We start from the raw sequence: 12500 nt of genomic DNA on the forward strand, positions 1-12500 counted from the left end.
AGAGTGTCTGCAGGGTGGGTGAGAAGTGACAGTGACAGTATATATACAGTATGAGTGTAGTTGATACAGTGTGTCTGCAGGGTGGATGAGAAGTGACAGTATATACAGTATGATATGAGTGTAGTTGATACAGCGTGTCTGCAGGGTGGGTGAGAAGTGACGGTATATACAGTATGATATGAGTGTAGTTGATACACAGTGTCTGCAGGGTGGATGAGAAGTGACGGTATATACAGTATGATATGAGTGTAGTTGATAGTGTCTGCAGGGTGGATGAGAAGTGACGGTATATACAGTATGAGTGTAGTTGATGTACAGAGTGTCTGCAGGGTGGATGAGAAGTGACGGTATATACAGTATGATATGAGTGTAGTTGATAGAGTGTCTGCAGGGTGGGTGGCGTGTGCTGGTTGCAGCTGGGTTGTGTTGATCTAATTTAGAGATTTGTGTGAGTGCATGATGGAGTTATAATAACATTTGGATGTGCACACTCGTATGATTTAGTTATCGTGTGTGTGTGTGTGTGTGTGTGTGTGTGTGTGTGTGTGTGTGTGTGTACACTAAGGGTGTAATGATTCAGTCCAACAACATTCATATTTAGATCCTGTAGGCGAAGATTAAATGCGTCCATTTCTCAATACATGTCGACTCCAGTTCCACTCAATAAATGTTGACGGCCGCCTCTGCTGTCCGTGAGGGAATGTGAGGCACACGTTGTAAAGAAGCGCCTTGGATGAAAGTGCTATATAAATGCAGCACTTTATATTAGTTTACAGCATTGTGTTCGTAGATTAATTAAATAGACACCCGCTGCTGCACTCCTACAATCTTATCATCGTCCCATCGTAGGACATCAATAATCATGTTACTGTGGGCGTCGGCAGCTGAGGTGGTAAACTCCATGATCTAGCGCAGCGCGAGATCGGGGTGTTCGGTCCTGAAAGGTCCTGGGGTGGGAGCAATATCACTTTATTATTATACATTTTTTATATATATTATTTTTTTTTCTCCCTGTCTTGTGATCCGAATGTCGTTGTTTTTTTTATTTATTTTATTATAATTTATTTGATCTTATTTGATTTGTTACTATTATTATTATTATTGTATTGTGTCCGTTAGGGTCCTACTAATCACCATAAAGTATCACAAAATACCCCAAAGTGCCCCGAAATACCCCCAACGTACCCGAAAAGTATACCCTAAGATACAACAAAGTATCACAAAATACCCCAAAGAACCCCAAAGAGTTCCCCAAAGTATACCTCAATGTACCACAAAATACTGGCTCAGAGGTAGAGCAGGTCAACTAATGATCATATGGTCAATGGTTTGGTCAGTGGTTTGAATCCCAGCTCCTTCTGTTCACATGCCGAAGTGTCCTTGGGCAAGACACTGAACCCCAAATTGCTCCCAATGAGCAGGCGAGCACCTTGCATGGCATCTGGCTGCATGTGTGAGTTGGTGAAGGAGAGGCAATTATAAAGCTCTTTTTGCAGGTAGGAAAGCGCTATATATGTGCAGTCCATTTCCCATTCCCAAAGTACCACCTATTTTCAAAACAAATGTTTATTTTAAATATATTATATAATCTCCAAATGTAATAACATCTGTATTGAACACTGAACAAACAGTATAACATTTTTGAACAAATTCCAGTAATGATGGAAGAAAAGAGACAACGGTAGCATCCATGAGCAATGAGCATCCACGCTGGTATGATTAACAGAATAAGAAATGTTTCCGGGAAATGTGAACATTTTAGGTTTTAGGTATTTTGGGGTATTTTGGAGATATACCTTGGGGCACTTTGAGGTTCTTTGGGGTATTTTGTGATACTTTGTGGTATTTTAGAGTATATTTGGTATACTTTGTGGTATATTTCCAGGCACTTTGGGGTACTTTGGGGTATTTTTAGGGTACTTTGTGCTATTTTGTGGTACTTTATGGTAGGACCCGTCTGTTATAGGGAGGTGTAGTCTGACGTCACTGGTTGTTCCACCTGTATAGGGATTTATCATTCTATCACTAGTGTAACTGAGGGGTACAATTCCCTGACTGTATTGTTAGATATGATATTTAATACCACTACCTCATGTACTTTAACTTCTGGCCACCCAGTACAAGATATAAGTATGATGAACACTTTCCCACCTGATGAAACGAACCAACACAAATGTACCAAATCGAAGGTTTAATACAGCAAAGGGTGTATACAACGATCACTTAATTACATTTATGATTTGAAATATGGAATATGCACTTTTATGGCAAATGAGTATTCGTAGGTAAATCAACATTGAATGTCCAATCTCTGGTTGCGCAGGGAGTAAGTATACAACCTGGAATATTTAGGAAACGATAGCGATGGTACTTAAATGATTATAGCTGGATACACTAAGGGGGGGGGGGGTGTCCCGCTGGTTGTAAGACAGTAGGAGGGGGGGGTTAGAGAAGCCGCTGGCGGTATCCCATCTGGCCGACGGTGTCTTGGGAGAATCCAAAGTCTTGGACACGGTGCCCACAGAACCTCGGGCCGCAGACGAATACAGCTGGACCCTCTGTGGAACGGTATCTGCCGGTCCACAACGGAGAGACGTGAGGCGACCTCACGTGTAGAGTGCCGTCTCACCTGGAGTCCTCTCCGGGGGGTAATTCCAACACTCAGCAGTGTTGGCCTTTATCCATGGAATAATCAAAGCACACAAAGCATAATCCAAGCCGTGGAAGGCTCGCCGTCGTCTGGGTAGAGTAATCCAATATACAGGTCCAGTCGCTCTTGGCCCGGAGCTCCTCGGATGCCATCACCACTAGGGGTCTGACCAGCCTGGTTAAGCGTCCAGATAACGTCAGGAACGATGGGGGTACTGATAACTGTAGAACTCTAACCGAACGATGCACCATACATAAATAGACTATTATTAGCTTAATAGAATACGTCCAACTCGACGGTATGGTGCCAAACTATGACCATTCAACTATTAATCTACACGATATCTCAATGCCTATTCTGGGCCAAGTAGGCCTTACTACACCGCACGTGCGTCGTGGGGAGGCTTTTGCGTCTGTCACTCTGTTGGAGGGTAAAGAACTGGACTAAAAGAAAGTTCTACTTTACTGGCGCCATATATATATGCGCTATGAACAAATAGTACCATTCGTATTTCGCCCGACATATTACTGCGCGGAACCGGGGGTTGCCTCGACATGTTAGGCGGCACGATTGAACTTGGACCTAGGGGTATGGCAACCTGGCGCCAGGTTCTCGTCCAATGGTAGAATGAAACTATTATGGGCTGTTTAGTAGAAACGGGGATATTCAATGCATATTGTACAAGGAATATACAGGGGATATCAAACGATATACAAATACAATTAAATATATATATATAAATAAATATACATATTCGGTTTAATCTGATCCTTCACAACAGCCGCCCCCTAATTAGTCCCACCTAATTAGCTAAGCAGAGACAGATTAACCGCACTGTCTACCACTCAAGGTCCGCTGTAAGGGTCAGTCAACTCACAAAGTCATAGGGTCATGGTCATCATCGATAGTATCTGGGAGTCGGGGCAGTTCTATGAGCCTCGCCACGGGACGTGTGTAAGTGCGCCCTTGGACGAGTACTTCAGCTGCTCGGACCTTGCCATCGGCACCGGTGATCACTTTGCTTACGCGGCCAGCCGGCCACATAGCTCTGGGTAGTGACTGGTCAATTATCATGACGACTGTTCCTTCTGTCAAATTGTCTCTCTCTTTTACCCACTTCTGGCGGGTCTGTAGAGACGGTAGGTAGTGAAGTAGGAAGCTGCTCCAAAACTTGTCAGCTAGTACTTGGCTGTACCTCCACATTCTTCGGCCGTTCGCTTCTTCAGGCCTGTACATTGTCTGGGGTAGCGCGGGGTCCAGCCGCCCCATTAGGAGTGTGTTGGGGGTGACTGGGTCGACATCTGCTACATCACTGGAGACGTAACCGAGGGGCTTTGAGTTCAATACTCCCTCGATCTCCGTGAGGACTGTCATTAGGACTTCCTCTGCCACAGTCTGGGCTCCGAGTACTGCGTACAGGGCTGTCTTTATAGAACGTACTTCTCGTTCCCAGGTTCCACCGAAGTGGGGTGCGTTCGGGGGATTAAACTGGAAGTCAATCTGGGCTGGAGCGAGGTGGGTCTTAAGTTCTGGGCCCATAGCTTGGAAGCTCTCTCTCAGCTCTCTTTCTCCGCCTTTGAAGTTAGTCCCGTGATCAGACAACAATGTAGACGGTTTTCCTTTCCGTGATGTGAATCTCCGGAAGGCCATAAGGAATGAGTTTGTGCTCATGGTCGGAAGGAGCTCGATATGTATCGCTCTGGTGGTCATGCATTTGAATACAATACCCCACCGCTTCTCGGTGCCTCTTCCTCTCTTTATATACAACGGGCCAAAGCAGTCCATGCCTGTGGAGTGGAATGGCTTGTCGCCGATTCGGAGGCGACAGGGGGGTAAGTCAGCCATCCGTGGTATGCTGGGCTGCGCGCGCCACTTACGGCAGTCTAGACAGGTTCGCTGGAAGCGCCGTACTGCTTCTCTCCCTTGCAATATCCAATAACGACGTCTGATCTCCGCGAAGACTCTCTCTGCTCCTGCGTGGTGTACATCCTCGTCGTATTTCTTTATGATCAGCTCTGTGACCTTGTGTCGGCTGTTCAAGACGATCGGGTGCTTAATGTCATCTGGTAGATCGGGGGCTCTCCGCAGGCGACCACCCACTCTGATGAGATTATGTGCGTCACTCTCTGGTGCCAGGTGAATCAGTCTGCTGTCTGATGGGACGGGGTTTCCTCCCTGTAGACAGTCTAGCTCATCGGGGAACGAGTCTCTCTGGGCTCGCTGTAGTAGAAGAAGTTCTGCTTCTTCGTAGTCAGCTGCTGACATGTCAGTGGTGGACTGAATCTCTGGGTGGTGCCGCAGGAATGTTCTTTGTTGCGCACTCTCTAGGGTAGTGCAGTCATCTATGTTGGGGTCTGTGGAGGCGACAGTGCTCAGTCCACAGAACATAGGCTTCTTGTTCTCAGCCTCCTCGTTACTTGCTTCCCTCGGGGTGGGCGTAGGCCAATCTCCTTCCGGGAGCTTGAGGAATGCTGGTCCGTCACTGTAGATGTTGCGACGGGTTAGGTCATCCAGGGACATTCCCCGGGTGATGACGTCAGCTGGGTTGTGTTTGGTGTCCACATACCGCCAGCTTGCTTCTTCTGTTAATTCTTGAATCTCGGTGACTCTGACTCCCACGAAGACTTTGTATCTGCATGAATCAGACTTAATCCATGTGAGTACTGTCGTGGAATCTGACCACAAGATTGTTCTATGCACCGGAATGGTGAGTTCATGTTGGATTAACGTGGCTAGATGCGCTCCTGCGAGGGCTGCGCAGAGCTCTAGACGTGGGATAGATTGTTGCTTACGTGGGGCTATTCTTGAGCGGGCCAGTATGAAAGCAGTGTGTATCTTTCCTCCCATCTCTTGGGCACGCAAATAGGCAACCGATCCGTAGGCTACTTCGGAGGCGTCGCTGAAGACGTGTAGCTCAATCTCGCATGTCTCTGGCCTCACTGTGGATGGGAAGTAGCTGCGGCGTATATTGACACCTGGGAGTGAGCGGAGTTCCGTCTCCCACTCTCTCCATGTTGAGGCAAGGTGTGCGGGTATTGGGTCGTCCCAGCCCTGGTCATTGTCCCATAGTGCTCGTACAATCATCTTTGCCCTGGTGGTGTAAGGTAGAATACATCCCAACGGGTCATATTGTCTGGCGAGTGTTCTGTACACACTCCGTCTGGTGGTCGGTATCGCCGCCGACCTTCCTTGCTCTGGAGCCAAGGGTTTGTGTCTATAGTGGAGCGAGTCTGTTTTGAAGCGCCAGACTAATCCTAGTGTCATTTCTTGGGCTTCTCCTGGGATTGTCGCCATCCAGGTCTCGCTGCTGGCAGCCTTGTCCGCGGAGGAGAGGCTGCGCAATACGTGCGGGTCACTGCTGGCCCACTGCCTGAGATCAAAGCCGCCTTTGATCAGGGAGGCACGTAACTTGATTAGGAGAGCCTCGGCTTCTTCTTGAGTCGAGACGCTTTGTAAACAGTTGTCCACGTAGAAACTGTTCTTCACACTGTGTTGGACCTCTTCATCTGCTGCTGGGTCCTCTGCGTCTCTCTGTGGGCTGGTACCGGCAGGGCACCATAGCCAGCTGGTCCAGGTGCTATTCCTCGGGGCTGGTCGTGCATCGTGCTCACCCGTGAATAGAGTCGGGGGTCTGTAGCGCAGCGCCGCGGGGTTATAGCCTGGGCTGTCCTGGACCTCCTGGTCCGGTGGAGTACTGTGCTGTCGTCGGGCTTGGTTCTCCTCCTCTCCCTCTTCTTCCTCTATCTGATCTTCCAGATCCTGTAGTGGTTTATCTTGCTTCTCCGCAGTGTATGCCGCTCCTTCCTTGTAGCTGGGTCTCGCTTGGACCGGTCTGGGAAGGGGGTCTGCGGGGGGTATAGGCTTTGTCTGTTGGTCAAGTTCAGGGTCGCTTGCTCGTTTAGGAGGCGTTGCTCTTGACTGTTGTCTCGACGAGTTCCTTGAACCCCTGGTGGAGGGAGAGGGTGTTGCCCTGGGGATCATCAGCCGCTTCATTAGCTGCGCTTGTAGCTTGTCGCGCTCTGCCTGTAGTCTGTCGCGCTCGGCTTGGCGCTGGATGAGAGCGAGTTCGCGCTCTGCGTCTCTTTGGGCATAGTCAGCGGCGCGCTGGGATTCGGCGGCGGCGCGCTCTGCTTCTCTTTGGGCATAGTCAGCGACGCGCTGGGTTTCGGCGGCGGCGCGCTCTGCTGCGGCGGCGGCGCGCTCTGCTGCGGCCCGGTCTCTTACCATATTAATTTCCGTCTCATCTCCCGGTGCCTCCTCTCCCGGCGTATGCGCTCTTCTTCGCTCCGTCGCTGCGCTTGGAGGCGTTCTCTTTCAATAGTAAAATGTTCGTGCTCGCTAAGCGCCTGTGCTTGGAGACGGTCGCGTTCACCCTGAAGTCGATCGCATTCGGTAGAGGCTGTCAGGCGGACGAGGAACGCCTGTCGTAGCATCCTCGCCGCTTCTCTGGGGGAAGGCGGTTGTGGAGGTGAGCCGCTCCTGCGTGAGCCGCTCCTGGGGGTACTCGTTGGGGAGTCCTGGAGCTCTAGTTCCTCGGCGCTCTCCTCCTCTTCTTCCGTGCAGAGTTCTCTCTCTGTAGGGTTGTCTTCCTCCCGGGGCTGGTCGGGGACTACTTCTTGAGTAGTGGCGGGGGGTAAAGGCATGTCAATTCCCTCCTGGTCCCCACCGTGAGCTTGGTCAGTTACATTAGGACCTACTAGGGCCTCTGTGGTCGGGGAAACCTGGTCGTTAAGGTCAGACATAATTTTACTTTCTACTTTTACCACGTTTACCGTTTGTCGAAGGCTAGGTAGTTGACTGACAGTGTAAGCCTCTAAGTACTGAGGTGTCTGTCGTCTGCGCCGCGGGCGTTCTAGGTTAGGAGGATCGTTTCGTGGAGTGTTCATCATAGGCCATTTCGATATTAATAACACTATATTAATATTACACTAGTTACCCTCCGGCTCGAAGGACCAATTGTAACTGAGGGGTACAATTCCCTGACTGTATTGTTAGATATGATATTTAATACCACTACCTCATGTACTTTAACTTCTGGCCACCCAGTACAAGATATAAGTATGATGAACACTTTCCCACCTGATGAAACGAACCAACACAAATGTACCAAATCGAAGGTTTAATACAGCAAAGGGTGTATACAACGATCACTTAATTACATTTATGATTTGAAATATGGAATATGCACTTTTATGGCAAATGAGTATTCGTAGGTAAATCAACATTGAATGTCCAATCTCTGGTTGCGCAGGGAGTAAGTATACAACCTGGAATATTTAGGAAACGATAGCGATGGTACTTAAATGATTATAGCTGGATACACTAAGGGGGGGGGGGGGGGTGTCCCGCTGGTTGTAAGACAGTAGGAGGGGGGGGTTAGAGAAGCCGCTGGCGGTATCCCATCTGGCCGACGGTGTCTTGGGAGAATCCAAAGTCTTGGACACGGTGCCCACAGAACCTCGGGCCGCAGACGAATACAGCTGGACCCTCTGTGGAACGGTATCTGCCGGTCCACAACGGAGAGACGTGAGGCGACCTCACGTGTAGAGCGCCGTCTCACCTGGAGTCCTCTCCGGGGGGTAATTCCAACACTCGGCAGTGTTGGCCTTTATCCATGGAATAATCAAAGCACACAAAGCATAATCCAAGCCGTGGAAGGCTCGCCGTCGTCTGGGTAGAGTAATCCAATATACAGGTCCAGTCGCTCTTGGCCCGGAGCTCCTCGGATGCCATCACCACTAGGGGTCTGACCAGCCTGGTTAAGCGTCCAGATAACGTCAGGAACGATGGGGGTACTGATAACTGTAGAACTCTAACCGAACGATGCACCATACATAAATAGACTATTATTAGCTTAATAGAATACGTCCAACTCGACGGTATGGTGCCAAACTATGACCATTCAACTATTAATCTACACGATATCTCAATGCCTATTCTGGGCCAAGTAGGTCTTACTACACCGCACGTGCGTCGTGGGGAGGCTTTTGCGTCTGTCACTCTGTTGGAGGGTAAAGAACTGGACTAAAAGAAAGTTCTACTTTACTGGCGCCATATATATATGCGCTATGAACAAATAGTACCATTCGTATTTCGCCCGACATATTACTGCGCGGAACCGGGGGTTGCCTCGACATGTTAGGCGGCACGATTGAACTTGGACCTAGGGGTATGGCAACCTGGCGCCAGGTTCTCGTCCAATGGTAGAATGAAACTATTATGGGCTGTTTAGTAGAAACGGGGATATTCAATGCATATTGTACAAGGAATATACAGGGGATATCAAACGATATACAAATACAATTAAATATATATATATAAATAAATATACATATTCGGTTTAATCTGATCCTTCACAACAACTAGCATTATTGTTTAAAAAAAATTGGTTGAAATAAAATGTTGCGATTCTTTTTTTATGATTAATTGCGAATATTTTCATGTTGAGCTATAGATTGTGGATGAATAAGCACAGAAAGGTACACCATGCCAATGTTAATGCTTTATTTGTTTTAAACGAGGCGATTTAGAAATGGGGCAATGGGGAAATACATTGCGTTGGACAGAGGGTGGAACACGGAAAACGGCCATGACGTCACCACTACACCTCCCTATATGTAAAATAAATCAAAAAGATTATAATAATAATGATTTGACATGCCTAGTGTCTTCACACTGTGAGCCTGCAGTGGGTGTCTCCTGAGGTCCTGAACGTGTCTCCGTGTCCCTCCAGGCGGTGCGCTCCCTGAAGGAGACCATGGAGGACTGCTGGGACCAGGACGCAGAGGCCCGTCTGACGGCCCAGTGTGCCGAGGAGCGGCTGGCCGAGCTGCTGCTGATCTGGGACCGCTCCAAGTCCGTCAGCCCCACCCTCAACCCCATGTCCACCACCCTGCACAACGAGAGGTACACACACACACACACACACACACACACACACACACACACACACACACACACACACACACACACACCCTCAACCCCATGTCCACCGCCCTGCACAACGAGAGGTACACACACACACACACACACACACACACACCCTCAACCCCATGTCCACCACCCTGCACAACGAGAGGTACACACACACACACACACACACACACACACCCGCAACCCCATGTCCACCACCCTGCACAACGAGAGGTACACACACAGACACACACAACCCCATGTCCACCACACTGTACAGTAGGTACACACACACACTAATATATTAAATTCATATTGATTTTGCAATATGGACATTTTCAAAAAAAAATATAAAATGTTCGGACACACCTGTCTGTAGTCCAGACATCTTGGATAATACGAGGCTTATCGTTAGGAAGTAGTCGGGGATATTCTCACCACGTACCGTTGCTTTAAACGTACGGTTGTGTCAACAGGAAATTAGACTTTACAGCTGTATTGTGAGTTATATTGCAACTGCCTTATTTCTGTTTTAATGATTGCAATATGATATTCTGTCCATATAATATTGTGTTGCTCCTAACACACAGACACACGCCCGCCCTGCAGTGTCATCGTTAAGCCACTGTGTGTGAACATCAGTAATGTGTTTGTAGCTGACTGAACAGTTTTTTCTTGTCTCCTCTGTCTCATCTGTCTCCTCTCCTCTGTCTCCTCTGTCTCCTCTGCTCTCTGTCTCCTCTGCTCTCCTCTGTCTTCTCTGTCTCCTCTGTCTCCTCTGTCTCCTCTGTCTTCTGTCTCCTCTGTTTCCTCTGTCTCCTCTGTATCCTGCTCTCTGTCTCTCTGTCTCCTCTGCTCTCTGTCTCCTCTGTCTCCTCTGTATCCTGCTCTCTGTCTCTCTGTCTCCTCTGCTCTCTGTCTCCTCTCCTCTGTCTCCTCTCCTCTGTCTCATCTGTCTCCTCTGTCTCATCTGTCTCCTCTGCTCTCTGTCTCCTCTGTCTCCTCTGCTCTCCTCTGTCTTCTCTGTCTCCTCTCCTCTGTCTCCTCTGTCTCCTCTGTCTTCTCTGTCTCCTCTGCTCTCCTCTGTCTTCTCTGTCTCCTCTGCTCTCTGTCTCCTCTGTCTCCTCTGTCTCCTCTGTCTTCTCTGTCTCCTCTGTCTCCTCTGTCTCCTCTGTCGTCTCTGTCTCCTGTCTCCTCTGCTCCTCTGTCTTCTCTGTCTCCTCTGTCTCCTCTGTCTCCTCTGTCGTCTCTGTCTCCTGTCTCCTCTGCTCCTCTGTCTCCTCTGTCTCCTCTGTCGTCTCTGTCTCCTCTGCTCTCTGTCTTCTCTGTCTCCTCTGCTTTCCTCTGTCTCCTCTGTCTCCTCTGTCTCCTCTGCTCTCTGTCTCCTCTCCTCTGTCTCCTCTGTCTCCTCTGCTCTCTGTCTCCTCTGCTCTCCATCTCCTCTGCTCTCCTCTGTCTCCTCTGCTCTCCTCTGTCTCCTCTGTCTCCTCTCCTCTGTCTCCTCTCCTCTGTCTCCTCTGTCTCCTCTGTCTCCTGCTCTCTGTCTCCTCTGTCTCCTGCTCTCTGTCTCCTCTGTCTCCTCTGCTCTGGGTCCTCTGTCTCCTCTCCTCTGTCTCCTCTCCTCTGTCTCCTCTGTCTCCTCTGTCTCCTCTGTATCCTGCTCTCTGTCTCCTCTGTCTCCTGCTCTCTGTCTCCTCTGTCTCCTCTGCTCTGGGTCCTCTGTCTCCTCTGCTCTGTCTCCTCTGTCTCCTGCTCTCTGTCTCCTCTGTCTCCTCTGCTCTGGGTCCTCTGCTCTCCATCTCCTCTGCTCTCCTCTGTCTCCTCTGCTCTCCTCTGTCTCCTCTGTCTCCTCTCCTCTGTCTCCTCTGTCTCCTCTGTCTCCTGCTCTCTGTCTCCTCTGTCTCCTGCTCTCTGTCTCCTCTGTCTCCTCTGCTCTGGGTCCTCTGTCTCCTCTCCTCTGTCTCCTCTCCTCTGTCTCCTCTGTCTCCTCTGTCTCCTCTGTATCCTGCTCTCTGTCTCCTCTGTCTCCTGCTCTCTGTCTCCTCTGTCTCCTCTGCTCTGGGTCCTCTGTCTCCTCTGCTCTGTCTCCTCTGTCTCCTGCTCTCTGTCTCCTCTGTCTCCTCTGCTCTGGGTCCTCTGTCTCCTCTCCTCTGTCTCCTCTCCTCTGTCTCCTCTGTCTCCTCTGTCTCCTCTGTATCCTGCTCTCTGTCTCCTCTGTCTCCTGCTCTCTGTCTCCTCTGTCTCCTCTGCTCTGGGTCCTCTGTCTCCTCTGCTCTGTCTCCTCTGTCTCCTGCTCTCTGTCTCCTCTGTCTCCTCTGCTCTGGGTCCTCTGTCTCCTCTCTTCTGTCTCCTCTTCTCTGTCTTCTCTGTCTCCTCTCCTCTCCTCTGTCTCCTCTGTCTCCTCTCCTCTGTCTCCTCTTCTCTGTCTTCTCTGTCTCCTCTCCTCTCCTCTGTCTCCTCTGTCTCCGCGCCCAGAAACCGCATGACACCAAAGTCCGGCCCCTACCCGGACCACCCCTCCTCCTACATTGAAGAGCAGGAGGGCGTGGCCAAGAACACGCAAGCCGACGCCTCCTCCTCCTCCGCGAGCGGCCGGGCCGGTGGCGTGGGTGTGGGCGTGGGGGGCGTGGGCGGCGGGGAGCGGAACAGGAACTCCATCAACCAGGAGCGCCAGCAGCAGGCCAACGCGCGCCTGCCCAGCCCCGAGGGCAGCAGCACCAGCCTGGGCCTGAGGGGGAGCCCCTCGGCCTCCGCCACCACCGCCGCCGTGCTCTCCGAGTCCGAGGTGCCCGTCTGCCTGCACCTGACCCAGGAGGACCTGGAGACCACCAAGCTGGACCCCAAAGAGGTGGACAAGAACCTGAAGGAGAGCTCCGACGAGAACCTGATGGAGCACTCGCAGAAGCAGTTCTGCTCGCCCGACCCGCTGAGCCCCGGC

General features: G+C 50.4%; 1 protein-coding gene across 1 annotated transcript in view; it reads left to right on the forward strand.

Annotated features, from left to right (window-relative positions):
* The window catches only part of LOC311237471 (bone morphogenetic protein receptor type-2-like), a 148419-nt gene that overhangs the window by 131060 nt on the left and 4859 nt on the right, over positions 1-12500 (forward strand). The window contains exons 17-18 of the mRNA XM_084325379.1: positions 9384-9556; positions 12038-12500. The exon at positions 12038-12500 is cut by the window's right edge and continues 922 nt beyond it. Of these exons, the coding sequence (XP_084181505.1) occupies positions 9384-9556; positions 12038-12500 (636 nt within the window). The remainder of the gene's footprint in view (positions 1-9383; positions 9557-12037) is intronic.

This window comes from Notolepis coatsorum, assembly GCF_963971535.1.
Source record: "Notolepis coatsorum genome assembly, chromosome: 1".
Lineage (NCBI taxonomy): Eukaryota > Metazoa > Chordata > Actinopteri > Aulopiformes > Paralepididae > Notolepis > Notolepis coatsorum.